At 41.0% G+C, this 26503-nt stretch overlaps 1 protein-coding gene across 1 annotated transcript in view; it reads left to right on the top strand.

The window, feature by feature from the left end:
* The window catches only part of PLEKHG1 (pleckstrin homology and RhoGEF domain containing G1), a 139382-nt gene that overhangs the window by 25624 nt on the left and 87255 nt on the right, over positions 1–26503 (top strand). The window contains exon 2 of the mRNA XM_044422818.1: positions 15039–15113. Coding sequence (XP_044278753.1) covers positions 15065–15113 — 49 coding nt within the window. The 5' untranslated portion in view covers positions 15039–15064. The remainder of the gene's footprint in view (positions 1–15038; positions 15114–26503) is intronic.

Raw genomic sequence — 26503 nt, 5'->3', positions numbered from 1 at the left:
AGAAACCTTTAGTGGAATCCTTCCTCCTGCGAGATTCAATAGTAGTGACTTGAGATGAGCTGAACATTTTGAGATCTACAGTTCAAAAAACAAAACTTAGAAGCTTAAAATACAAAAAGCATAATAAAACAAAATAAGTTTACATCGACAGAATGAAACTGAACTGAAAACTAAAGTAAAAGCTAGCAGCAATACAAGCTTCCCAAAACACAGCTTTGAAAACTGAAAGACTGAAAAGCTGGCAACAACAAAAAGGTGCCGAAAAGACCACAGCGTTGGTGCCAGGAGGTCTTATGCAGCAGGAGATGTGCAGTTGCCGTCTCCATCCATAGGAAGGGAAACCTGTTTGCCCAGCTGCTCAAAGCAGGTTGCCCAGATGTAATCCACCAAGCAGGTACCACGGGTTCAAAATAACTGTTGAAATGAATGGGGCTTTGCTGAGAAGTGGTGTTTATGTTGGAATATATTAACTACTATTGTAATAGTAGGGAAATGTTTATTTCTTTCTCTTATCTCCCCCCCCCAAAAAAAAATTACATGGAGAGATCTCAAGATACACTGAATACTTGGCCAGTATTTTGTGATGTGGTTCTTTCAGTAGAGGAAATGAAACATGAACCTTTCTGAAAACAGTGACTAAACACCATTTATCAGCAGAAGTATCATTTGGAGAAGAAATTAAACATCTGCCTTTCTTCTAGAAAAATTATATTTTCTCTTGACCCTTTGTAAAAGTAAATATTTATGCAATCGTTTTTATTTCTAAGGAGTTGAGTATTCAACGTAACTAGGGGATGTTATTATAGCTGAAATTGTTGGTTGTTTTAGGCATTGCTTGCTTTTAAAGTTGTGCCAACATGGTCCACAGGAACTGAAATTTCTACAAGAGAAGCAATATTTGTTTTAGCTATGATGTGTTCAATTGTGAAATAATTTCAAAAATTTCTAGTAAATTTTTGGGAGTGGAGTACTGTAATATATTACCTGTGAGGATTCAGCAGAGATATCTCAAATAGCCAATTATTAATTCCTGTGTTAGTTTTGGCTTCTGATGAAAACATATGGAATATGCTGATGTCTCTAATTGGTGAGGGTTAACTGCTTTTTAGCTCCAAGAAAGAACTACCGAGGCTGGTGTGGAACAATACACCATTAATTTGATTAGGAGTCTCTTTAGCAGCAAGTGTTACACAGCTCAGAAATCTTAAAGCGTGGCTTCTGGAGACCTGAGGAGACATATAGATACAGTGGTACCTTGGCTCACAAACTTAATCCGTTCCAGGGCTCTGGTCGTGAGCCAAATTGGTTGTGAACCAAGTTAAATTTCCCCATAAGGTTCAATGTAAATAAGGTTAATCCGTTCTGTAACTATTTTATTTTTAATCAGAAAAATGTGAAGCAAAGTGACAACAACAAAGATCATGGCCATCTTCCAACACCCCCACCCCAAGCACAAGCATGGCCATCTCCCTGCCTCCTCCCCAGCACAACCACAAGCTTGCCCATCATCCCTGCACGCGCTTGTCATCCTGGCACGCTGGGGGGAGATGGCATGATCATGGGCGTGCTGGGGGGAAGAGATGGGCGCGAACATGGGAGCACTGAGGGGGAGCGTGATCGTGCTGGGGGGGAGGAGATGGCTGAGATCGCGGTGGCGCTCCTGCAGGAAAGACGGGCATGATCTCAGCCACCTCCCCCCCGCCCCCAGCACGATTGCGGCATCTTCCCACTCGGGGGTGGGGTGGGGAGACGATCGTGGTCACTACCCAATGCGGAGTTCATGACCTAAAATTTCTATGAAATTTTTGTTCACGACCCGATTTGGTTGTGAACCGAAGCATTCGTGAGCCGAGATACCACTATATATGACTCCAAGCAGTCTTGAGCTACATATTTGGGCTTTGATCAAACTTGTGCTGACAGTTCTGACTCTGTTGACATTCATGCATATTGCTATTTCAGCAACTAAAAAGGCATGGAGAGAAGCCAGGATCGCATGATGCTTACACTTGCTGGGGAACATGGAATAACTGGTCTATTTCTAATTGAGAGAGAAAACTAAATGTTTTAATTGGCTTCCTCTAAATTCAGAGCAGGATATCAGAGAGAACCTTATCCCTTATAGACTGGTCTGATGGCTGCATCTTCTCTGGAGGCCTCCTTGATTGTGCCACATCCTGCAGATGTCCATCTGGCAATGAGGGCTTTTAATGTGCTGGCCAACCTTTCTGAAGTTGAGGTGCATGATAAAGACTTGTTTCCCAATTTGCTCCCACATTTGTTGATTTTATAACACTTGCCTAATGTTTCTAATTAATACCACTGATTTTATTGGATGGTTATTGCTCTAGCTTAATTTATATTTGTACTATAGTCCTATAACTGTAAATAGCCTAGGTGGGCTTCACTGCATAGGAAGTATAAAAACATTTTAAAATAAATTGGTCATTTTGTTCACTTCTGCATGAACTCCATTGCACTGGGAGCTTTGAAAATATGGATAGATGCTCTTTAATGAAAGCAGTTGCACTTTTGGAAGTTCCTCCAGCACTTCAGGGCATAGTATATCCTTCACTCTCCTGAACTTCACAATTCTTCATGATTTCGAGCATCACACATGTGAACTCTGAAGTGCCCTGTTGAAGAAACTTCTATAGCTGAGGATTTTTTAGCAGGAACTTCCCCTCTGGTGCATTGCGCATGTTCCTAACAGGTGCTAGTCTATCCCTGCAGTTCTCTTTTAGCTGTCATTATGGCGGCCTCCTTGGGAACTTCTTTCATCATCCAGTGAGATATTTGCAACTGCTAAGGCTTTTATTGCTGTCTTACCTTTCTCTTTCTGCAGTTTTTCTAATGAACTTTTACATTTTACTTGTGGCTTTTTGTTTGCAATCTCTGCTACTGCTTCATCACCTGTGGGCAAATGACCCTGAGGGTCCCCTCTTGAAAGTGTCTCTGTTGTGGCAACAAATTTCCACCCTCAAACAAACTCTCTTGTTGGAGACCCAAGATGAAACTTGCCCTGATTGTCAGGAATTTACAAAGCAGGAAAGGAGAAGCCTCTAAGACAAGCTCTGGGAAAAAAATACTGATGGCAATGGACTGATGAGCAACACCAGTCCTGGTATGAATACTGATTGGGTCTTCCAAGGTGCTGCCAGAAACCTTTCCCACCCACCACATCCTTTGGGTGTGGAACAAACTGCCCTGGATTTGAGCTATTCTGATCCACCCACACCTGGGCAATGGTTAATACTCCCAATGGCTAAGGAGCTGTCAAAACAGAGCAGAGCTGAAGAAGAATGACTCAGTCAAGGGAACTTCCGGTTTGATGCTGTGAACTGAGTGAATAACATGGTACCATCCTAGAGATTCTTCTTGGAGGGTCCTACTGATACAGGACCTGGCACTGATTGAATCTAGATCAGAGAATGTGTCACTGACTTCAGTGCTGAGTCAGAGGCATGATGTTCACCAGAACAGTTCTCCTGCTTGGTATAGTTAGATCTTGGTATGGTTAGGCTTAGATAGCACTTGGATTCAATGTTTCTGGCTACTGTTCTGAAAGCTGGAGAGATCATGTCTCCAGGTTTTATGAGCATCCAAATGCAGATCCTGTTTTCTGATGTTGGATTAGGACAAGCGTTTGTCATAGGATCTGACACCTAGCCATAACCTACTACTGGGATTCCAAGTGTGGAGGATTGCCAAGGGACAAATACTATTACAATCATCTGGTTTCTCCCCTGGAGGCCATAGGACCCATTTTCAGAGCAGGGACTCTGCATGGCAAAGCTTCTCGACTTAAAAATGCCACAACTAGTTGTAAGAATAAAGGACCCTGTCTTTGAAGCACTCCATGCTGCAACTTCAGCTTGTTGCAAGTCCTCTTTTTGCAGACAAGCCAGCAATACAGAATATGTATGGGTTCAAAAGAAAGATTCCATACTTCTGTTTATACACCCATTTCCTAACTTTCAGTGAAGGCAGAGAAGGGAGAGTGAAAATGGGTTCATTTATCCACAGTGGACAAGGAAAGGAGACACTTGGACTTAAAAGCTTATTGGATCTACTCTTCTGAGATGCTACTGGCATGATGACATGCTACTAGTTCATCTTATAGGAGAAAGTGGGACCTCTTTTTAACAATCTCAGTGAGGACAAGAAAAAACTAGCAGCAGTATTCCAAAGTGAAGCTACATGTTTTTCATGTCAGCCAATTAATACTTCATGGCATTAGCAGTAGTCAGCATTTCGTGGCATTGAAAAGGCATGCTTGGCGGAGGTTGGCTGGGTTATCACAGGAAGCTCAATCCCACATTGAAGACCTTCCCTTCAACAGGATGGTTTTGTTTGATGCAAAGAGAGGCAAAGCTATGGGGGGGGGGGGGGAGTTTTAAACACAGACCATCCTGGTCTATATGGGCAACAAGAGAGTGATAGAACACATCCAGTCTATGAGGCTTTGTATTCCCAGTATTTCATGATTTTAAAGAAGGATGAAGGACTTTGACCAATCCTGGATCTCAACAATGTTAGTTCATTTATCACCTCCAAGGGATGTCAGATGGTCATGTTGGTATCGGTCAGAACTATGCAAATAGGATTGGTTCGTGTTGGTAGATCTGAAGGGCAGATTTCCATATTGCCATCAAAGAGAAATACCAGTGCTCTGATGAAATCTCCTCTCCTTCACCTCACCCTTCCCATGTTTGACTGGTGTATCGTCCGTAATTACCTGGCATCCCACGGAAGTGTGTTGGACAAGACAGTGCTGGCAGACCTATTTCACCATTGGAGCAATCCAAAAGTAGACTTCTTTTCTTTTGAGAAAAACACCTCAGAGAGTCTATAGCTTCTAGGGAATGAGAACACTGTTATTGCTGATCATCATAAAAGTGCTAGTGAAGATAGAGATATATAGGACAAGTGCATGTTTGTAATTCTGTGATGGCCAAGGCAACCCTCGTCCTACCCCTTCTTTCCCTCTTTTGAGATAAATACCTCCAACTTCCCTTGATCTACTAACTGGATGATCTCTGTAGTTGTGCAGCGTACAATTGATTCAGCTTGAAAACAAACCACAAGACTCTTCTATGGCCATAACTGGATTGTGTGTGCTTCTGTGAGTGGTTTTTACCCTTCTCCATGCTCATTATGCAAAGTTATGCAGTTCTGCTCCTTCTTACAAATGCCAGACACTCCCCCAACCCTCATAAATATACCTGGTAGCATACTTTGGCTTCTCATTTCCTGGTGAATGGCGTTTCCCTCTTCTTGAATGCAGTCATCAAGCAGAACTTCTGGGTTATACAGAACATTGCTGCACCAGTCAAGTGAAGTTTGTCCCTTATTCTACAAGCTCTGACTATCATATCTTTTGATTTTTTTTATGATGGCAGATCTCAAATTCCTCTCTTGCATGAGTATTTACCTGGTAGCCTTCACTTCAACTCTTAAGTTCAGAGCATTGTGAGCATTGCACAGTGACCCACCTTAGATAGCTTTCCATTGCAATAAGGTGGTAAACTGGCTTTTCATCATGTTTCTGCCCAAGTTAGCATCTAATTTCCATGCAAATCCGGACCCAATCTTTCCCGCATTCTTTGCTTCTCCTACTCTGGCAGTTGAGTCCTCTCTTCATGCTCCACTTGCTCAGAGGGTGATCATCTGCTTTCAAAATAGGATTCTGCACAGGTGCAGATCCCATATGTGTGGGTGCACCAATGACCACACAAATCACTACTGGTACAGATAAGTAACTTGTCTTTAAGGACACTGTAGACGGCATCAGTACAGATTGTGACCTGTGAATTGCATCACAGGTTATTATTTTTATTTTGAGTTACTATTTTTAATTTTAGAAAGTACTTGTGCTTTCATTCTCATCTCTCTTATCCCTGTTATTTTAAAGGTACATTTGGCTATGTATTTTACCACAGTATTGTAGTGTCTGAAATTCCAATACAGCTGCTTCCATGTTGTTTTTGTTACTGGTTCATTTTTAAATCTCTTTTAAAATCAGTTTATGAAATTATGAAATACCAATATTGATTTGTAACTTTCCTGGGAAGACTGCAGTCTTGAAATGTAATTAAGAAATCCGTTAAACAAAATCATAAAAGTAAGTTGCATATTTGTGTCTATGCAAATATTGCCCCAAATTCACTTGATTTCTTTGTACCTTGTATGCCCAAGCAAAACTTGGGTATATTACAAAATTTATAAATTCCTGAGGCTCCTGTTCATGACATGGAAACAATTAGACTGAAAACTAGCAAAAGCAAAGTGCTCATTTTGGTTTTTAAAGAAAAAAAGTTTGAAATATTGTCACAGTTGTATTTAATTGATTTGAAATGGAAGCACCCACATTTTTTAAAGCTCGTCATGCTTGGGAAGTCAACTTTGTTTTCATCTTGGATGATTAGAGGCTTCTGCGTAGGATAAACTTTGGGAAATGGCAGCTTTTGGCTGAATGACAACCTTCTACATTGTAGTTCATCAGTGTGGCTCTTAGCAAGCTGCAGATTCAGCAGAAAAACATCTACAAACCACAATTACTATGGAGACAGAACTCTGTAGGTTAGAGTCCACAAGAGCCTACTATGTTCCTTCTGAGGCGTGTCTGGTATGGATCGGCGCATATGCCTTGCTGTAGTCCAGCAGGAAAAAAATAAGACCATTTCTTTACTCTTATTTGGGTTGGGGTATAAAATTATGTATGGATGTGGGGGGAGAAAGGCATTTAAAAATAACCCTGTCAGAGCAGCATGGAACATCAGAAAAATGAAAAATTATATGATATCCTTACTGTTAACATTATTAAGTTATTAAGATATATTAAGTGCCCTTCTCTTCCCCTCCATGTCCCTTTAAGTGGTAGTAATCTTTTGCTGTTCGCTAATCTGTGAAATAAAAATTTCTGAATGGAAATTAATTCCTACGTGTGTTTCTGGCAACATGACATGATCCCACTTCTCTTGCTGTGGATCTGTTTTCTTAATTGGATACTTGGCTCTGTGTGCTGATGACCTAGGTTGAGCTGCGCTATAGTGCACATGAGTCATCAGGTTTACAGAGGATCTACCCTGAAGTTCCTTGGAAGGAATACATGGATTGTTTGTTAATATAGTATTTCATTACATTACGTTATGTGTTCATGCACCCTATGGCACTCCTTTAGAAGTAACACATTTGCTGAACTTTCTAGAAAATGTTAATTCTGTATCTGAATAACACTTGAGAAAATCTCAGGGTTCCATGTGCTGACAAAACTGAGTGAATTCAGTACAGATCCTTTGAAATATACCATTTCCTGTCACAAGGAAGGCTTTGAACAGAGTTTTCCAACAAGTGGTGCTTTAGAAGTCAGCCGAAAGACTGGAAGAGTGCATTTTTATTTGAAATTATAATATGTTTATAGTGGACTATGTCAACTGTCTCAAACACATATATGACTAGTAGTGACAACTGTCCATTTCAGAGGTCATGCTTGAAATTGCTTCATTGTGAAGATGTCTTTCCTAACTGTGCATGGGAAGTACTTTATTGAATGCTGATGGATGGATCACTACATAGCCAATTTTAAGCCATCTCAGGCAGTTTTTTGACAGTTGGATTGCCATATGCACAAGCTCAACTCAGTGTTATGGCCACTGTTACTTCTGCGATATTCAGCCCTCACCTGGCTCTCAGTCCTAAATAGGTCATTTAAAATGGAACCTGTGTGGGCAAAAATTTGGCCAGGGGACTGCCAGGCAGTGTATGTTAGTGCGGAGTTTTCCATGTACTTAGGTAGAAATGAATTAATGGAAATGCAAATGAAAGCACATGGGGTGTTCCTTTTTTGCCCCACCGGAGGGATGGCAGTTCCTAACAGCCTGCTGTTTGTATGGGTCTGGGATGTTAATCTCTTTTGTTATTACTGGAATCTTTGCAGGGTTTCCCTTTCCCCTTACTTTGGAAAATGTCAGCATGACCTCAGGGGTTGTCTTTTTCATGAGAAGATGTGAGCAGCTTAAAGAGAGTGAGTGAGGAGAATGGAAGCAGATTTGTAAATGAGCTATTAGGTAACAGAGCTACTGGGTAGAGCTACTAGGCTTCCTTTAGATCTCTCAGTGGCTTTTGATACAATGGACCATGATAACTTGCTAGACTAACTCCATGGATTGGAAACCACAGCAATATCATGGTTCATTTCATACCTGCAGGATCAGTTTTGGAAATAGCGTTAGTGGATTGTTGATGGACTCTGTGGGAGTGTGAGCTGTGGATTCCTGCAAGACTGTATCTTATTCAACATGCTTTTTAATTCTCTACTTGAGTGAGGGCAGCTGGGGTGTTAGAAAGATGTGCCATTGGTATTTTGACCCCCCCCCCCCAGTTCAGTTTCCCTTTATCATCAGAGCCAGGTGAAGCTACAGAAGTATTTAGCTGTTGTCTGACCAAATAAAGGCTGGATAAGGACCAGTAAATAAAAGCAAATCCTGGCCAGATGGTAATACTGTGTATCGGCTGTTCCCAAACCCAGGAAGTTGGTGTTCTGGATGAACAAGCCGGTATTCATCTTGGGGTACCCATGGAACCAACATTGTCACTTGTGGCCAAAGTGGCCTTTGTGGCATGGAGCACCTTTCACCTATTTCAGCTGTCATGTCAGCTGCAGCTTTTCCTGGATAAGGGTAGTAGTTTGGCAATGGTGAACCAAGTGCTTCAGATCTCTAGGCTGAAATCCTGTGTTGTTTGTGGGGTTGCCCTTGAAAACAGCTCAGATGCTGTAATTAGAGAATACAGGTGCTACTATTCCTGCTGGATTGCCTAGGAGGGGCCATGTGGCATCCTTTCTGAAGGAGTGTGACCGCCTGGTCCCTTTTGAACCCAGTTACAGGTGCTGCACAGGGTTCCCATTCACAGGAAGGGATTGTAGCTGCATTCAGCCAGATGCGGTGGCAGCCTCACAGTGAACCATCCCCTTAGAGGTGGAGAAGGCAGGGCTTCCAGTCTTTCTTTTCCACAATGCTTGAGCAGAGCTAGGAGCTGTGCATTTGTCAAGCCAGCTCTAGTTCCCATCTTGGAGGGACGTGTGTGCACGCTAGAGTGAGTGCCCAAGAACCTCTGTGCAGCAAGTTTGAGCATGCTGCTGTGGGTCACTGTGACCAGGCTGATATTCTCCCTTGCAATCTTTTTGTCCAACAGGCATGACTCATTCTATTCTTTGTGCGCTGAGGAAGCACAACAGCAGCAACAGTCAAGCTTTGTCTGATGGGGGTTCATTTTATCAGTGGGGGAAAAACTCCTGTGAAATTATACCATAGATCATAGTTGAGGGTGCTGTCTCTTGAAATGCCTTTTAGCTGACAGAGGTATTGCTTGAAGATGCGCTCAGCTCAGATTAATGTGGGATAGGAAAAGGTAGTATAATAATATTGCATTGGAAAAAGTTCAGTTTGCAGCAGGAGACAACTAGAAGGATCTAATTCAGCATGTTTGATTTGCTTTAACAATAAAGCTAAAAGAGTGGCCCTGTTTAATTTTTTGTACAAAAACACAATTCATCTGAAGTATTTAAAGGGAAACATTAAGCATGCTTTAATGATTTTTTGCATTTCGGTGGAAACACCTTTCCTTTGCTTTGGTCTACCAGCTTCTGTTAGCCCCTCCCTGCTGTTGTTCTGATGGTCAGACGTTGGCTTAGGTCTCGTCTTTCCCAGCCAGCTGTGGTCCATTGCACACAGTGGAGTGCAGGGTTTAACTGCCTATCAATATTGTATTGTGTTTGCTGTTGTCTTCTTTTTTGTTTTATTGCTGTTGTATTTTATGTTCTCTGCTTTGATACTTCTGTGGAAGGTGGCAAATCAGTTTGGTAATAAAATAATAAATATTATTTCCAGGGATTAATAAAATCCAGGATTTATTTGAAACTCAAATACACATAAAACATTTGAACATGATAGCATATTTAGATATAAGGGAAACACGTAACTTTCTGAGAACTGGTGATGCACTGATTTAGTGTTCCCCAACTTGACAGGTTAGACTGTAGCCTCAGCATCCTCTGGTCAAAATGGTTGGCTGTGGATGCTGAGAATTGTATTCCAAGGCATCTGAAGGGCATCCATTTGGAGAAGGGGAGGTACTAATTAATTTTTGAAACCCAAGGTCTGTCTATAGCATGTGAACATGCAGAGTTCTACTCTATTCCTCTGTGGTTGTTGGTCATCTCCAGTTCTGCTGTCCCTGTTGTGTACTTCCGTTTCATGTCTGAGGTTTACATATCTTTCAGTGACATATATGTGTACTGTCATGTTCTCTGTAGCGATAATCAGCAGAAAGACTTTAAGTGCAGCTTTGAAATAGCTGGGCTTGCCTACAATTGTATTTGCAGTTAGCAGCCATTCATTGTTTTTGTTCTTTTATCTGCTTTAGCTTTTTACTATTCACTGTTCTAGAATCTGCCTAGATATGGAGTGATGTGCCAATATTATAGATAAAAGTATATATAAAAAGTAACGAATATAGGAAATGGAATCTTTTTATGGGTAAGAAGAAAGCATAAAATTTTCCACCCTGTATCACTGCATAATCTAATGCATCTGTGGGACAACATCATGATTTCATGTGCATGTTGTCAGTAAAGATATTTTTACACCCATTATCCAGTTTGAAAACCTTTCCCATTTGTGTAGAAAAGCAGTTTGGTAATGGAAATTTTGATCAGAAAATAAACCAGAAAGGGAAGTACTAAGTGTCCCTTTGTTCCCATTTTTCAGTTTTCTGCAGCTGCTCTTGTTTCTTTTTAAAGCTGTCAGCCTGTTACACCTGTCTGCCCTTTAATGTCAAGTTCAGCCCTATCTCTGCAAGATTTATAGCATATCCTATTCATGTTTGGTATAATTTAGAGTGGAAAATCTGTATAGAAGAGTTATGAACCATTTGTAATTTTCAGCACATGGGCTTTGCTCATTCTTCCACTCCTTTTACTGTGTATTCCATTTTACCCGATATGGTATGTGTTTCCAGGACTCCCTCTAGTGACAACGCAGTGCGACTTTGCAACCAACTGGTCAGCAAACACGGCAGCCATGGTCGGTGGAAATTATAAAGCCTTATCTGATTCCGATAACTACTCAATTTCTGTGTGTGCGTTCATCCTCCATTACCAATATGCAGCAAAGACAGTATATCCTGTATTGCGCATAATTACCATTGTATTCAGTGGTTATGCTCATGATATTTGAGATGTATTTTTAGACTGGGCAGAACCCACTTAGGTTGAGAACATAATGAACCTCTTTACAAAGTAGTTCCAATACAAAATGCCAGTGCCTGAAAATGTCACTCCATTATGAGCTAATTATGGTGTCTACTAGATCTTTTCTGTCCTATTTCCCTTGAATATGCCATCATAATGTCGATAATGATCGGCTATATGTTTTTCCTCAACTAAGAGAATCCAGTTAAGCTTTGTCTGTAATTTAATCATAGGTTATGGGTAGCTCTCACAAATATAATAAATGACAGCCACACTATGTATTTCTGTGAAATAACTTGTCTAGTTTAGTCCATCTACACTTGACAAATCACTTCTGTTGCAAATCTCTCAGGCAAGAAAGTTTCAGTAAGATTGCCACAGGAGTACAGGTCTCTCCAACTCTGTATTGACACCAGTGCAAACCCTTGGGCCAAAACTAGCTTTCCCGAGGTCCCCGCATGGCCCTCGGGGGTTTGCAGGCAGCCACGCCCCATTTCTCTGGCTCACTTCCTTCCTCCTCATCTCAGCTTAGTGATTTTGCAGCTCAGCATGAATTTGCAGGTAACACGTACTGGTATTTTGACCCCAACCCTTTGGTTTTTGGCCCCATCCTCACTGGAATGCGGTCCTGAGAGCTCCTCCAAAATAGAATTGAACCTGCAGGCTGAAAGAGGGATCCGTGGTCGGCGGCAGCTTTCCGTGGTTACTTTCCAGCATAGCAGTTATGACTTTGCATTGCTCACAGAGCGAAAATTCTAAAGCCAAAAAGTTCCTTCCATTTTTCTGTGACTCCATGTGGCATTTTTTTTTTAATTTTAAGATTTTTCCTTTCAGGAAGTATAAATGATGACTATTCTCTACTGAATTACCATTTATGAAATAAACATTTGCAAACAGTATGATTTACATGTGCACTAAGTGCTAGAAGTAAACTTGTCATGTCTTTACAATTAGGTCCATAAATTTAGCCACTGAATGATTCTATGAATCTATTTTGCATATACAAAATTATTGTTTCCCTCTCCTTATTTCTGGATAAGTGTCAATCTGAATACTGAATTTCTGTTTATCATACTTGCACAGTGCAGTAATTTCTCCTTGAAGTGTGAACTGCAGATGTTTTAGATTGCCATATTCACAGTGACAACCACTGGCTAAGGGCGCAGCCCTTTGACTTGCCAACTTCACCTAGGAGCTATAGGATGATTCAGAACCTCCTGTTCAGAGATGCAGTGGTCTTCAGAACTGGGACTCCGGAGGCCAAAGCCCCACCTTGTCTTGGAAGTGCATGTAACTGGGCTTTGGGGTGTGTGTGTGGAAATCAAGGCAAGGAGGGGAATAGACCTAAGGCTGGGGACTTGCACCCGTTTCTGTTGGCATTCTAGGCTTTCTTTTCTCCTCCCACGCTTTATGGCTTTCTAGATACTTGAGGGAACTGGGTCTCTTCAGCCTGGAGAAGAGGAGACTCAGAGGGGATCTGTTGGCGACATACAGGTATGTGAGGGGATGTCACAAGGAGATGGGCAGAGACCTGTTCTCCCCTGCAGAGGAAGGCAGGACGCGCTCCAACGGAGCAAAGCTCAGGGAGCCAAGGTTCTGTTTGGATGCCAGGAAGCACTTCCTGACAGTCAGGACCCCGAGGGTGTGGAATGGGCTTCCACGAGAGGTCGTTGAGGCCCCATTGGTGTGGGTGTTCAAGGATAGGCTGGATGTGCACATGGTGGGCATGTCATGAGCGGAGCCGGCTGGTGCCGGAGGTCAGACTAGATGGCCCAGGAGGACCCTTCTGACTAGCTCTGTTTCTATGTTTCTATACCTGAAACTAGTCACAACAGAAGTGGAGGTTGCCGCTGCCATGTGCTTCCAGACATAGGAAGCACACAAGCATCCAAATTCAAGGCTTATCTGCCTCAAGGGCTCAGGACATTGAACTGTGCCCTTAATATGCACACTGGAAGAATAAAACTTATTTTCTGTGCAAATTATTCTGGGGCATTATTAAGAATACATTTTAGATGTTTCAGCCATTGATTGCATGAATTACAGCATTAAGAATGAAGATGCTCAGATTAACTGAAGATCCTACGGTGTGTGCAACATGCTAATCAGTCTGGAAGGGGGAATAATTCAGTTATCATGTGCTTGGATAGCTAAGGATGCGCAGCTCCTTCTTAATACAGTGGGACTTACTTCAGGTGCCTGCCTTGTGCAGCAATCCTTGGTGGTCCACAGCACTGCATATTTCATAAGATTGCTGATGCCAGCTTCATTTCCACTCCATGGCATGTCATATGGGATAATGAGTAAACAGTAAATAGTGCAGTCTTCAAACCTTTGCCATCTGCTAAAAGTTTAAAATATTCTTCCGTTTTGCTTTTTCCAACATTAGGTTTTTTTGCTTTATTTCTTTCTGAATTTAATGTTCACTAAGATAGTTAGGAATTGTGCAATATCATCATATGATTTTACCATCAGTGACATCATGATTTTGTGTGGGCATATGAAGTCTCCCATACCTCTGTGCATTCATGATTGTAAAGTCCCTTGATCCCCAGTGGAATGGGAATTATTGCAGGAACAGGAAAATGTGGATCTAAAGCAAGGATCCTCAAACTTTTGACAGGGCCAGTTGAAAGGTGGGCGCGGCTGGCGAGGCGGCAGCGGTGGTGGCGGGTGTGTGTGCGGCAAGGAGGCAGCGGCAGGGCATGGTGAGGCAGCGGCTTGCTTGCGCAGAGAAGGCCGCGTGGCTGGCCACCCCTGGGCTCCCATAATTAAAAATAGATTTTAAAAGTTGTATTTTTCTTACTTTTTAGTTTCTTCATCTTCATCTCTCTTTCTCTTCTGCCTGCCTCTCTTCTGTTTCCCGCTCCGTATTCCCTCTCTGTATATGTGTGTATTGGGAGAGGGGTGGGGAGAGCTGGCGCACATGCAGTTGAGCTGTTGCAATTTGGTGCATGTGCTGGCTCTCTCTTCAGTTTCTGAGAATGCCTGTGCTGGCTCAGAGATTTTGGACACGCTCGGAGATCGTTTTCTCTGAGCGAGTCCAAAACCTCTGAGGCGGGCCGGATAAATGGGCATGGTGTGCCGGATGTGGCCCGTGGGCCATAGTTTGAGGACCCATGATCTAAAGAAATCCTTTCTTTGTCTGCTGCATCCTTTTGGATGTATCTTAAAGTTTATACACCTCAATCTGGCCCTGTGATAGGGCTAGACTCCAGAGGTATAGGCCAATTAGTAAGCTAAAGATGAATGGTTGTGAAGTGACAGGAAATTGATCTAGATAATTATACTATTTTCCTTGTAAGATCATACTTTATCTTACACACACACATATACTTAAAAGATCAGAGTTCTTAAAAGAACGAGATCACTTTGTATAGTGTTTAAATGCTTTGTATTGCACTAGTACTTTACCGAATCTTGCTTTGAACTGGAGACCATCAAAGTCATTTGGTTTCTTTTAACAGTATTTTGGTTCAGCTTTGATTAAGGAGGGTTCGCCTTTGGGTAAGGTTTCCGTGGCTGCTAGTCAGCCTTTTTCAGGAATCTTGCTGTAAAATACTATTGGACTGTTATTTCTCAAATGAATTCAGTATGCCCTTATTATAGAGTCTTAGAGCTTGTATATATTCAATTGTTAACTGTGTTTTTCTTCTTGCTGATGACATGAATGCCACAGTTCTTGTTTTTAGAGAATGAGAGAGTATGTGAAATAGCTCATCAACTTACAGAAAAATATTCTCCTGGCCTTGGTATGAGAATAGCTTTTTTTCTTTATATCCCTCAGGTTTCACTGAACTGGCCTTGGCTGAGATGCCAGATAAAACACCAGAGGGTAAAGAAACCTTATCTAGGAATGAAGGTTGGTATTGTTTTCTTCTTGAGAAACTTGTTCTTTCATTTTCTCAGAATACCTATTGTAGGAAAGATAATATCATCCCACTTTTGTGTCTAATTCAACTTACAGACATATTATCCCCACCTTTCCACTGGACATAACTGCTTAGAAAACTTAGATCTGCACAATCTGTGTGTAGAGAAAGTGAGAAGATTCAATCAATACTTGGTTGCTTAGGGGCCTATTATGTTCCTCTCTTCTGGTTTGTGTATGTGTGTGAGAGAGAGAGAGGGAAAAAAAGGGGGAGAGCAAGAGAGATAGAGCTATAATTTGGTACATATTTTTATATTTTGGCACCAGACTGAGCAGTAGCACAATCCTGTACAAGTCTACTTAGAAGTAGGTCTTGCTGAGTTTAAGGGGCTTAGGTTAGTGGGTATAAAAATGCAGCCGGGCAAGGAATAAAAGCAGTTGAAGTTACATTGGATAACACAATAAAATAGCCAAAACAAAATATGTGTTGAATTCTATGTGCATTTCCCATGTTGATCTGGAGTTTGTTGCACTGACCTCCAATTTTTAGAAACTGTGAACTTAAGAGAAGGAGTAGAGTTTAGAGTACTTATGAAATATGTATAAGGGCCAATTATGTGCTGTTTACCTCTTAGCGCTTTCCCTCTTGACTGCATAATCCAGGATGGAGGGGCATTCGCCTGTCCTTGATGGGGTCACACTCCCCCTCAGGGATAGGGTTTGTGGTTTGGGGGTGCTCCTGGACCCAGGTCTGTCCCTGGAAGTCCAAGTAGACTCAGTGTCCAGGGATGCCTTCTTGCAACTACGAGATTTTCCAACTACGTCCCTACCTGGATGGACAGAGCCTGAAAACAGTCACCCATGCACTGGTAATATCCAGGATAGATTACTGCAATGCAATCTATGTGGAGCTGTCCTTTGAGTCCAGAAATTGCAACTGGTACAAAACCGAGCAGCAAGAATGGAGACTGGAGCACCCCTTAGGGTGCACATCACCCCAGTACTTGAAGTATTGCACTGGCTACCAGTTGCTGCCCAGGCCCAATTCAAGGTGCTTGTTATGACATACAAAGTCCTATCAGCTTAGGGCTTGTTACCTGAATGACTGACTCCTCCCATATGAGCCTGCCTTGCAGAAGGGCCCCTAAGATCAGGCCAGGAGGCCCTTCTGCAAGTAGCATCCCTCAAAGAGGTGAGAGGGATTGATATAGAAGAAGGGCCTTCTCGGTGGCTGCTCCCTGTCTTTGGAATAGTTTGCCTACGGACGTCTGCCTGGTGCCGTCTCTGTTATTGTTTCAGCGCCAGGCAAAAATGTTCCTTCTTAACAACTTTTAAAATAACTGATCAAGTTCCCCTGTCTACTATTTTGTCATGTTGTTATAATTATATGGTTTTAAATTTTGATTATGATGTATTTTATTGTTTGTTTATTACTGTATGTATCTATATTTTTACCGTAAGCTGCCTTAAAACCTTTGGGTAGAAGGAGACATATAAATGGAATTATAATAACAATAATCTGTCATTATCTATTTATTTGATTTATATTCCACCTTTTTTCTTTTAAAGAACTCAAGGCAGCTAACATCATTCTCCTCTTCCTGCTCTGAGTCTTATCTCCATAACAACAACCCTGTGAGCTTGGGCTGAGAGTCTGTGACTGGCCCAAAGTCACCCAGTTGGCTGCATGGCTGAACAGGGACTAGAATCCCGATCACCTGAGTCCTATGCTCTTAACCACTATACCATACTGGTTCTCTTATTTCATATGTCACAATTGCAGATTGAGAGAGAGTATAGCGGGGAAATGCAGTTTGCAAAACCATCACCCCAAAACCCATCTTCCCACTGGATATTCATGCGACGCATTCAAGTTGCTTAATGTTGGGGCTCTGGTTTGCTAGTTGGACATTTGAATGCTAAAATGTGCTATGTTTCAGTTCATGGAGCTGTAGTGAATTTACTTGACATGATGACTGTGGAGATCTTGTTTACTTGCCCTGTGATTGTTTGGCCAGAGTGTGGAGCTTTGGAGATACGTTTAGTGTTAGCTTTCTCTGAGCCGCACGGACAACCAGATTACCTTTCACAGGGTAGCTTAGTCACATGTATCATTCTGACTGGTGGAAAGGATAATTTTATCACACAAAAGGCCCAGATATGTTGCATGCATTATCATGCATAAGGTTCTGGTTTTAGCCCATAAAACCTTATGTGGCTTGGGATCCAATACCTGCCTTAGGGCCTCAGCTGCCATCTACCCTGATGCTGCCATCAACTGTCTGAGGCCTTTCTCTGAGTAAGGCCTCAGAGGGAGGCTCAGAGCATAACATTGAGGATGGCCTTCTTAGTAGCAGCCCCTGACTTTGGAATGATGTCCTTTTAAGGTCATTCTTCTGCTGCCAGGTTAAGGCATCCCTGTGTGTCAAGACTTTTAAAGACATCTAAGGATATGTAATGGTTCAATGGGTGCACCTATGTCAGGCGCTTTAACAGGTTTATTTATATCACTTTTTTTTTGCTGTTAAATGGTTTTACAGTATAATATTTGGAGAATTTTTTTATGGTGAAGTCCTGTTCTGGGAGCAGTTCCAAGGTTCCAAACCACCCTGAGAGCTTTCACTATTAGGTGGTACACAAATGCCTTTTGTGTGTGTTTTGGGCAATGAGGCCTGTAGCTATTCTGCCTTGGCACTTGTTATGAGGGGCATGATTTTTTCTCTCCAGATGTTAGCAGTACATTTCAGGTCTCACACGCCTCCACCCATGTGCCTTAGGCACAACCAGATACAGTAAAACCTTGGATTGCGAGTAACTTGGTCTGCGTGTGTTTTGCAAGACGAGCGAAAAGTTTTTCTAAGTTTTAACTTGATAAAGGAGCGATGTCTTGCAGTAAGAGTATACGTGCACTTTGCCTGCCAAGTGTCACGTCACAACTGAGCGCTGGGTCTTCTCTCCCTCACGGTGGGTGTGAGCCCAGCATTGTCTCCTCCCCCCCCCCGCTCCGGAGTGCACCTGCGAGCGCGCCCGCCTCTCTCCCGAGCGCACCCGTTTCAAATGTTTTTAAAATCAAATGTGATTTTAAAAAGTCACAGAATGGATTAACCTTATTTACATTGAACCTTATGGGGAAATTCGCTTTGATATACAAGTGCTTTGGATTACAAGCTTGTTTTTTGGAACAATCCAAGGTTTTACTGTACTACTTAAAATCTGCGGCTAGCAGCTAGGTCTGTTTTTTCCCCATTTTCACCTAGAGTTGGCACAGGGGACCCTGTTCTGAAATTTACCTTCCCCCTCTCACTAGAGTCCTGATCTGGATCAGGGCTACCTGGCCTGTGCTGGAGTAAAAACAAGGAAACACAAGACATACAGCTCCTAGATAAAGCTTTAAAGTATCGCCTGTTTTGGTCCTTCCTTGTGCTCATACGCACACCATGTTCTTCATCTGATAATATGACAAGGTCCCTTGAAATTTGCCACTTCTTCCTCATTCTAAAGCAACATTCATATTTGTTTGCTGTTATTTTAATATTGTATGACTGAAACTGGAAAGCTGCACATGTTGACATTTTATTATTCATTTGTCAGTTGATCTTTTCCCGCAATAGGGCTGTTTGTTTTATAACCGTATTAAGTATTGGTTTGCGCATTGTAGCAAACAAGGATGAGGTATCTCTTTCACCTTGAAAAATATTGCAAGATAAGCAGAGCTTTGATTGTGAACCCACAAGATGCCAAAAAAAGAAAAAGAAAAGAAAAATCTTTCAGAAAAGAAAGGGAACATAGCTACTAATGTGCTGTATTGATATTTCTGTAGAGGTCTGATGATGTTATCCATTAACTTGAGCTAATTATCATCTGATAATGTCATTCTTCTGGTTTGGATCCTGTGGTACTGCTTTAAGTATTACTTTGCTTATTTTCCAGATTTTTTTTTCTTTTTGGAATTTGATTTTCGCCTTAATTACAAATGCAAACACTGCTTTTTTTTAAAGCCATCTAAGAACTTCCCAAACAATGAATGAGGAGGATATTATGAAGAGAGGTACGTTTCAAAGCACTGGGATTTTCCTTGCCATCTAAAAAATTGTTGGAAAAATTATGAGAGGGGACCTTAGTTCTATTTCAGTTTATTTCAGTAGTACAGGATGACAGATTAGCCTTTACTTCCATGCTGAATAATAGAATTTCACAGTTTCTAGAAGTCAGAAAGCTAGGGCTATTTCGCCCCCATTTTCTCCCAGAGTTGGCACAGAGGAGCCTGTTCTGAAATTTAACCCCACCCCCCTCCAGAGTCCCAATCCGGATCAGGGCTGCCTAAAAACAGGAAATACAAGACATACAGCTTCTAGATACAGCTTTAAAGTAACACCTGTTTTCCTCCTCAGCCTAGGTTCTTGTGTCTTGGGTGCCAAGATTAAAAATGGGTTTTAATAAGCATCTTAGTTTGCCACCTCATCTAGTTATTTTCATTCCCGTAACTAGCCAGCAAGGGATTTGGTTTCCCACCTACTACCAAAAAGGCATTGTTAGTCTGGGCTAGACTTGCTGCCCAAGGGAATAGCCAGCCAGCAAGAATACACAGTGGTATAAGGCCACTTCTATCATTTTTAGGTGTTTGCCTAAACAATCTAAAATGTGGTATATATCTCCAGTCTTCCTTCAAACATGTGTATCCTATCGGTACAAACCTTAGGAATCTCCTCTTGCATGTCAGTTCAGTAATAATCTACGCACTGTGTAAAATGATCCAAAGCTGTACACTCTCACACTCAATGAGGTGGTAGACCTGAGCTTGGTTTTTGCCACTTTATAAACTGAGTCTTTTAAAAATGTCACACATTTTCTGGCACTAGCCTGCAGGAAAAGGCAGTGGCGAGTGATGTGACCACAAAGCAAATATCCACTTGGTAGCATTTGCAGCTGTTCCTTTAGAATAAAGATAATGGGCTAGTTTGCACCAAACAGCGAATCAGAGTTTATAATTCCAAGGAAAAGTGTTGGGCTTGTGCTCACCTCATACCTCCTCTGGTGCAGCCATAAGCAGGAGTCTGGAAATTTTCATTTTAGCTTTTCATTAACTTCGTTTGAACCCAACAAATAATGGTGAATAATCTTTGGTGGAAACAAGCCAAATTCAATCCATGTTTTAGAAACCTGCCTTGTTTAAACTAACCATATTTAAGGTTTACTACAGTTTAGGATTTGGACAATAGCTTAAGTTCTGGTTAATGTGAAACAGAAGGTCTTTTTTGCCCTTGCCAAAAAGTGGAGACTGGAAGTGGGAAGCAGATAAACCAAAGCCACTCTGTGGTTTGTCCTCATATTGTTAAATGATGGACTTCACCAGATAATAATTATAATTTTTTGTAGCTACTATTTTAATTAGGTCTGTTTTGCCTGATGAAGCTGTATCTAGCCATGAGTTAATGTAAAAAAGATTGGCTATCAAAACACACATTGACCAATAAATTTTAAAAAATGGGCTAGTCTTATAAATTAACAAGAACAACAGAGAGAAGCAAAAAAGAGAGAATAGAATAGTTATTCTTGAAACTTAGCCCTTGACTTGAGAGCTTTTGATGAGTGGGCAGATTGGTTTGTCCTTTGGTCTTTCTTCTCTCCTACCAAGCCCATTTGGTCAATAAAAACATGACCTTTAATTGTTACTTTTCTACTTTATCTCCCCAAAGCCAGTGTGTGCGTATGTACATGAGAATTATGGAAAATGTTTTTCAGAGATTAAAAACATTACTTGGGTCTGTAATGGAACAGAAATACAGTGTTGGATGGAACTGGTAGTGAAGATGTATCGCTATGCAGCATGGCATGGATTGACCTTAATCTAACTACTCTAAGCTCCAATATTCCTGCTAATTGGGATCTTCTCAGTCACATATAGAGCAGTAAGCAACTTGATTGTCGCACTTACCCTCATAATGGAAACTTTATTCTCACAATGCACAACTTCGAGGGTTAGAAACTTTTTTCTGTTTTTAAATGGCAGCTCCAGTTTTTTTCAGCGCTACACTTGTAGCTTTCAGGTTGCATATATACAAGAGTCTCAGAAAACAGAAAACTTGCACCTAGAAGCTAAAGCTGTGTAAGGTTTTCACTCACAGTATAGGTTAGAGCAGGCTTGATTGTCAAGCATATACAGCATAATGTTGGCCCCAAATAAAAATGGAATGGAAGTCCCTTTCTAAACGGCCACACACAATTGGTTTTCAGCATGGCCCTTTATGAGGGAACCTTCTTGCAGCTTGACCTGCTTTCATAGTTTCTATTTGAGTCGTGGCTTCTATTACAGCAGGAAATCCTGACCTGCTTTCCTGGTATGGTTTGTCGCCAGGCTGTTTCCTTCACAGCTGGCTGGTTTATGGGATGTACAAGTTATTCTTATTCTCCTGGTAATCCAGAAGGTTTTTCATGTTCTTTTGAAAGCTGCTTTCCTCAGATTTTTACAAGGCATCTGTATAAACCATCATTTTAGTGTGCTTTCCTACCTCTTCCTGAACAGCTGCAGGTGACAAATTTATCTGAACTTGTTGTATTCCTTCTCTATTTGATTTTAGAATATGTATCCTCAGAAGAATTTTTCTCCCTTTAGGTCATGGCCATATTTTATAGTGCTGCCAGTGGAGAATCTAGTTCTTATACAGACAAAAATGTAGGTCACCTTTTAAATGTAATAATAGCATAATCAACTTTAAAAAGTAGAGGAAAGAAAAAATGAAGTGTGCATTTACTTCCAGTACCACTTTTTCAAATGGTATGTGTTTGGTGATATCACCTGCCATTCCCACTGTTCATCTATTCCTTTTCTTGTATCACTGCTATATAGACAGATGCCTGTGCAGTATAAGGAGTAGAAATAAAATGAAGTGTGACAACATAATCTAACACATTTCCATTTTTCTTTTTTGAGTGGGCTGTAGCAGAACACTCTGGACCACCAGGGTAGCTAATCTGTCTTACTCAGCAGGATGCTGAGGCCCCTTGACATGTCTAATATTGCTGCAGGAAATCCAAATCAACCTATGAGTAATTCTTTGCAAAAGGGGAGCCTTTACCTCCTTTCTCCATACTGTGGATTAAAAGACTGCAGTGCAGGTATAGCTCCTATATATTCCATTATAATCCTTTCGATGCATCAGGTTGTTTTGTAAGTATGACTTCTCAACAGCTCTATTCTAGCTTTGGACCTCCCTTTCCCTGCAGGTTGTCTGATGTCCAAACAGTAACAGGTATTTTGTAGAGTTGATGCAAATCTTTGTTGAAGTCAGCATAAAGTGACTAATAGTGACTTGTGCTGAATCTTAAGAGTATATGTTTCTTGGTATAGTATAACTGTCTTCTTGTCCTGGTATTCTTGGACTGTGACTCATGTGGAACCTAAGGGATGAGCCCAAACTAGGTAACTCACTTTGTATTTCCCCTGCATGAGCACCAAAAAGTGTGGTTGGCTTTCTGCACATTTTAGGTCTTGTGTCATGTTCATGTATTAATTTTGTTTTCCTTGGCACTTCATCTTAGCTCTTAATCTTCAGCCCACACTGCCACTTGAAATTATTGACTATGGCAGGTCTGCTGAAAGTTAATCAATGTCCATGCACTTAGAATGTAGCCAGTTATTAAGTTCATGATGTCTTTGGAACAAAAAACTCATGTTTCCTCACTTCTGACCAGACATTTCCCAGGACCCTTCCGCAACCCATTAGTAATCATGAATGTGTGGGGTCTTACTTTCAGCACATTTCCATGAATTTGAAGTAGCATGGAAGTTTGGTTTCACAAGAGCCATCTGGAACCAGTGGGGAAACGATGCTTTTTATTATGTCAATTTTGGGTGAAAATCTAGTGATAATTTAGGTATTTCTGTCAGTTTCTTGTTCCAGGGTGAATATGCAATTGCACAGCTGGATTCTGTGATTCATATTGTGCTTTGATAAAGCTAAAATTTGGTGCTTTCCTCTTTAAAATATGTTATTTGTTAGCATCATCATCAACAACAAATGGGCTCAGGTGAGTCAGTCAGGCATACCTTCTAAAGGTAGCTAATAATAAATTATATAACTGACCATATTTCCAAATATGATTAGTAGGCTGGCCATAATTTGATCGTACCCAGTGAAAAGAAATGTGATATTTCCTACCACATTTATATTCTTTTTGGTGTCAGGTTAAAACCTTTTTATTTAACTGTTATTTTAAAAACTAATTTAAATTTTAATATTTAACAGACACTTTTATTTAACTTATTTAATTTATATTTTTTGATTAACTGTTATTTATTATGTTAAGATTGCTGTTTTATTGTGGTTGTTTTAATGATTGTAAGGCGTCCTGAGATGCCATGCATAAAGGACGGCATACAAAAGTTTTAAATAAATAATAAATACCAGGAGATGTTGAGATTTGAATATGTGAAACAAAATCATAATCTTTATTAATGCTAATTTTCTAATAAAGTCTCCCTTCTCCATTTTAAATGGGCAACCTCTGGAGCATAAAAAAGATCAAGGGCATTACCTGCTCAGTTTCTACCACATAATTTTAACAGAATTAATTGTAAGTAAGAACTCAATTATTGCTGATGTTTTCTTTGTATGATGAAAAATTGGGCTTTGGAAACCAATCTGGTTCTTATACCTCCTGATAATAGTGCACTCCTGATATAATAGAGAAGACCACAGGGTCCAACATCTTCCTCGAGCCCTCATAGCGTGCTCCTTCCTACTTTCTTGACTTAGGGACAAGAATGTCTCACCTCACCGCTACCCAGTTTTGGAATTGTTCTACAGTAGTGCCCCGGGCATTGGGATTTTTAGAAATATAGGCTTCCCAGGAGGTCCAAAGTCCAAGCAAAGATACTTTGCCATCCCGAGAAATTAAGTTCCAAGGATCCCTGGAATTGCCATAGCAGTATTCTCAGAGACCACATACTGGTGGGAGGATGTTTCCAGCAAGACCTTCTTGCTCCAATTTTTGCTCTTTTTCCCATGCCAGGTAGATTGGGAAGGAAACTAGCAAAGGGAGAGGGGATTTCTTTAGTTTACCATTACAGCTACAGAAGGTCATATGACTGCTGTGTTGCCAAATTTTGTATTGTAACATTTTGGCAAGATAATTCTGGACAGTGGTTCTGGGACTTTTTTTTGGGGGGTGGGGGGAACGAATCTGTCTGCTTTGTCAGATTGTGCCGCAAGGCATATCAAAATTACCTAATGTTACATTTGGCATAGACAAGACTCATTTGTAAATGTAAGTAAATACTTACCTTGACACACATCGGGGTGCCCTACTATTTCTATCCTGGAGCATAAAACAAGTGTTGGTCCATTAACTGTCCAGATCTATTCAAGAAAGCAAGTTGGCTAAAAGTAGAAGCGATGGTTGCCAAGTTGGACTTATAATGTATTTGAAGTCCTGAGGAGAATATTAATTACTCTTTTTAATGGATCTTTAAAAATACAATGGTTACCATGAGTTTGGGTTGGCTGGTGTTCAGCATTCCAGTCAGCTGTGATCTAATGTTCCTTTTAGGCAGACTTGTACACTCAGATGGGTTGTGCATTTAAAATAAGTCTCTCTGTGTGTGCAAACGCTGAATAATCACATCACTTATCCAAAAGATTAAAAGGAATCTAATGCTCTTTGCCTTTCATGTAATTTATTCTCCATTCTCAAATCTGTGCCTAACCGAGAGTAGGCTTTTAATTAAGCAGCACATTTCTTTTCTTCTCCTTCTCCTTCTCCTTCTCCTTCTCTAAAAACCATTCTTTTCACTTTACAGTTACATTTAGCATCCTGGGTGCTAAACAATTCAATTTCTAAATACACAATAAAAGAATATACTAAAATCCAAAATACATAATACAATTAATCGAAACAAAAGCTACAGCACTATCAAAGAACAATATCAAATATTGATGTCAAATCAAAATAAATAGTGCAACGATATCAAAGAACAATAAAATAGCAATAATAAACGACAATAATGTAATAGAAAAACCTGATGTGCAAACCAGCACTGAACTGGCGCCCAAGGGGCACCCCTGTGCACCGGCTGGCTGTGAAGGTGCAGCTGGCATGGGCCTCACCTGGTCTCTGCCTCCGCCCCACAGGAACAGCAGGTGTTATGGCCGTGCCCCTTTCCTCCTCTCTCTGGCTCTCACCACACAAACATCAGGGGGCCCTCAGGTGACAAGTGGTGGGGTGGCAGAAGCATCTCATTCGGTGGTCAAAGGCAACAATGAAGGCTAGCAGACACAGGTGTCAACCATAACATCTGAATGAATCATAAGTATGTACATCAGTGGGTTATAGCCCTAACTCTCCCACAAATAGAAAATGCTCCTCTTTAGGGTTCCAGCCAACTGGCAACCCTTTTCCAGGGTACTCCATTCCATTCCACTTTACCCCACTGGTTTTCTGTTCCCACTTTCTTCCACTGGTCAGCCAGCATTCTGTGCCTGCTGATAGTGGTCAGTTTTCCTTGAGTGATCTTGATTCATCCTTAGATTTTTCCTAAGGATTTTTTTTTTTTTTTGCTACTATTGTTGCTGTCGCTTGACCTTCTATAAAACTTGAGTTTTCCCAAGCCTACTGATATTTTCCCTTTTGTGTAGATAGCACCATTTTGGCTCCATAAATATCCATACTTGGAAAATGAGTTGGTTTAATTCCTGCTGCTTTCAGTGGTGTGATTGGGTGGTGGGAATCAGCACACTTGCTCCTTCTTGCATAACATAAATAAGTAAATAAGTAAAAATACTCTTGTTGGTTGCCATGTGTGAACCAGGTTATTACATTTGGGGAAACTGACATATATGAAACTTTCAGGTGTCAGGCAATCATAGCAAAATGATTGCATATGATACCAATCATAGCAAAAAATCACCAGGTATGGTATATTGATGCTAATGACATACAACTGCTAAGATTTCAATAATCCAGCAGCAGATCCATGATAACTATATTAAATTATACAAATTAATGGATCTCTTATAAGAAATTGTGAAGACTGATTTAACCGCCTGCTGAAAAGGGGATTTTCTATGAGGCACTTATTTCTTCTCATAGTTGCTTATGGGTTCCTTAGATGGCACTGTGACTCTGAATTGTAGGTTTCATTTATAGACAGCATTTTCAGCAATTTTTTAGAACAGCAAAAATGGCATGTTATTTCTGATGGCTGAAGCGATTCCTGTTTCTACTAGTGCATTTCTGCTATTCCACTATACCATAATGCCACCTGGGGATATATGAGGAATCTGTTTTAGGGGTTGGAATCCATTGGATTCCCTGGACTTGGCTTCCCGGACTCTGTCCTGCTTTTTTTGTGGCCATGAGGCCAGCTTCCTGCCAATTTCCTT

Source organism: Varanus komodoensis, unplaced genomic scaffold, assembly GCF_004798865.1.
Source record: "Varanus komodoensis strain SLA01 unplaced genomic scaffold, ASM479886v1 scaffold1, whole genome shotgun sequence".
NCBI lineage: Eukaryota > Metazoa > Chordata > Lepidosauria > Squamata > Varanidae > Varanus > Varanus komodoensis.
The sequence above is the reverse complement of the archived record's forward strand: the minus strand, read 5'-3'. Positions and strand labels throughout refer to the sequence as shown.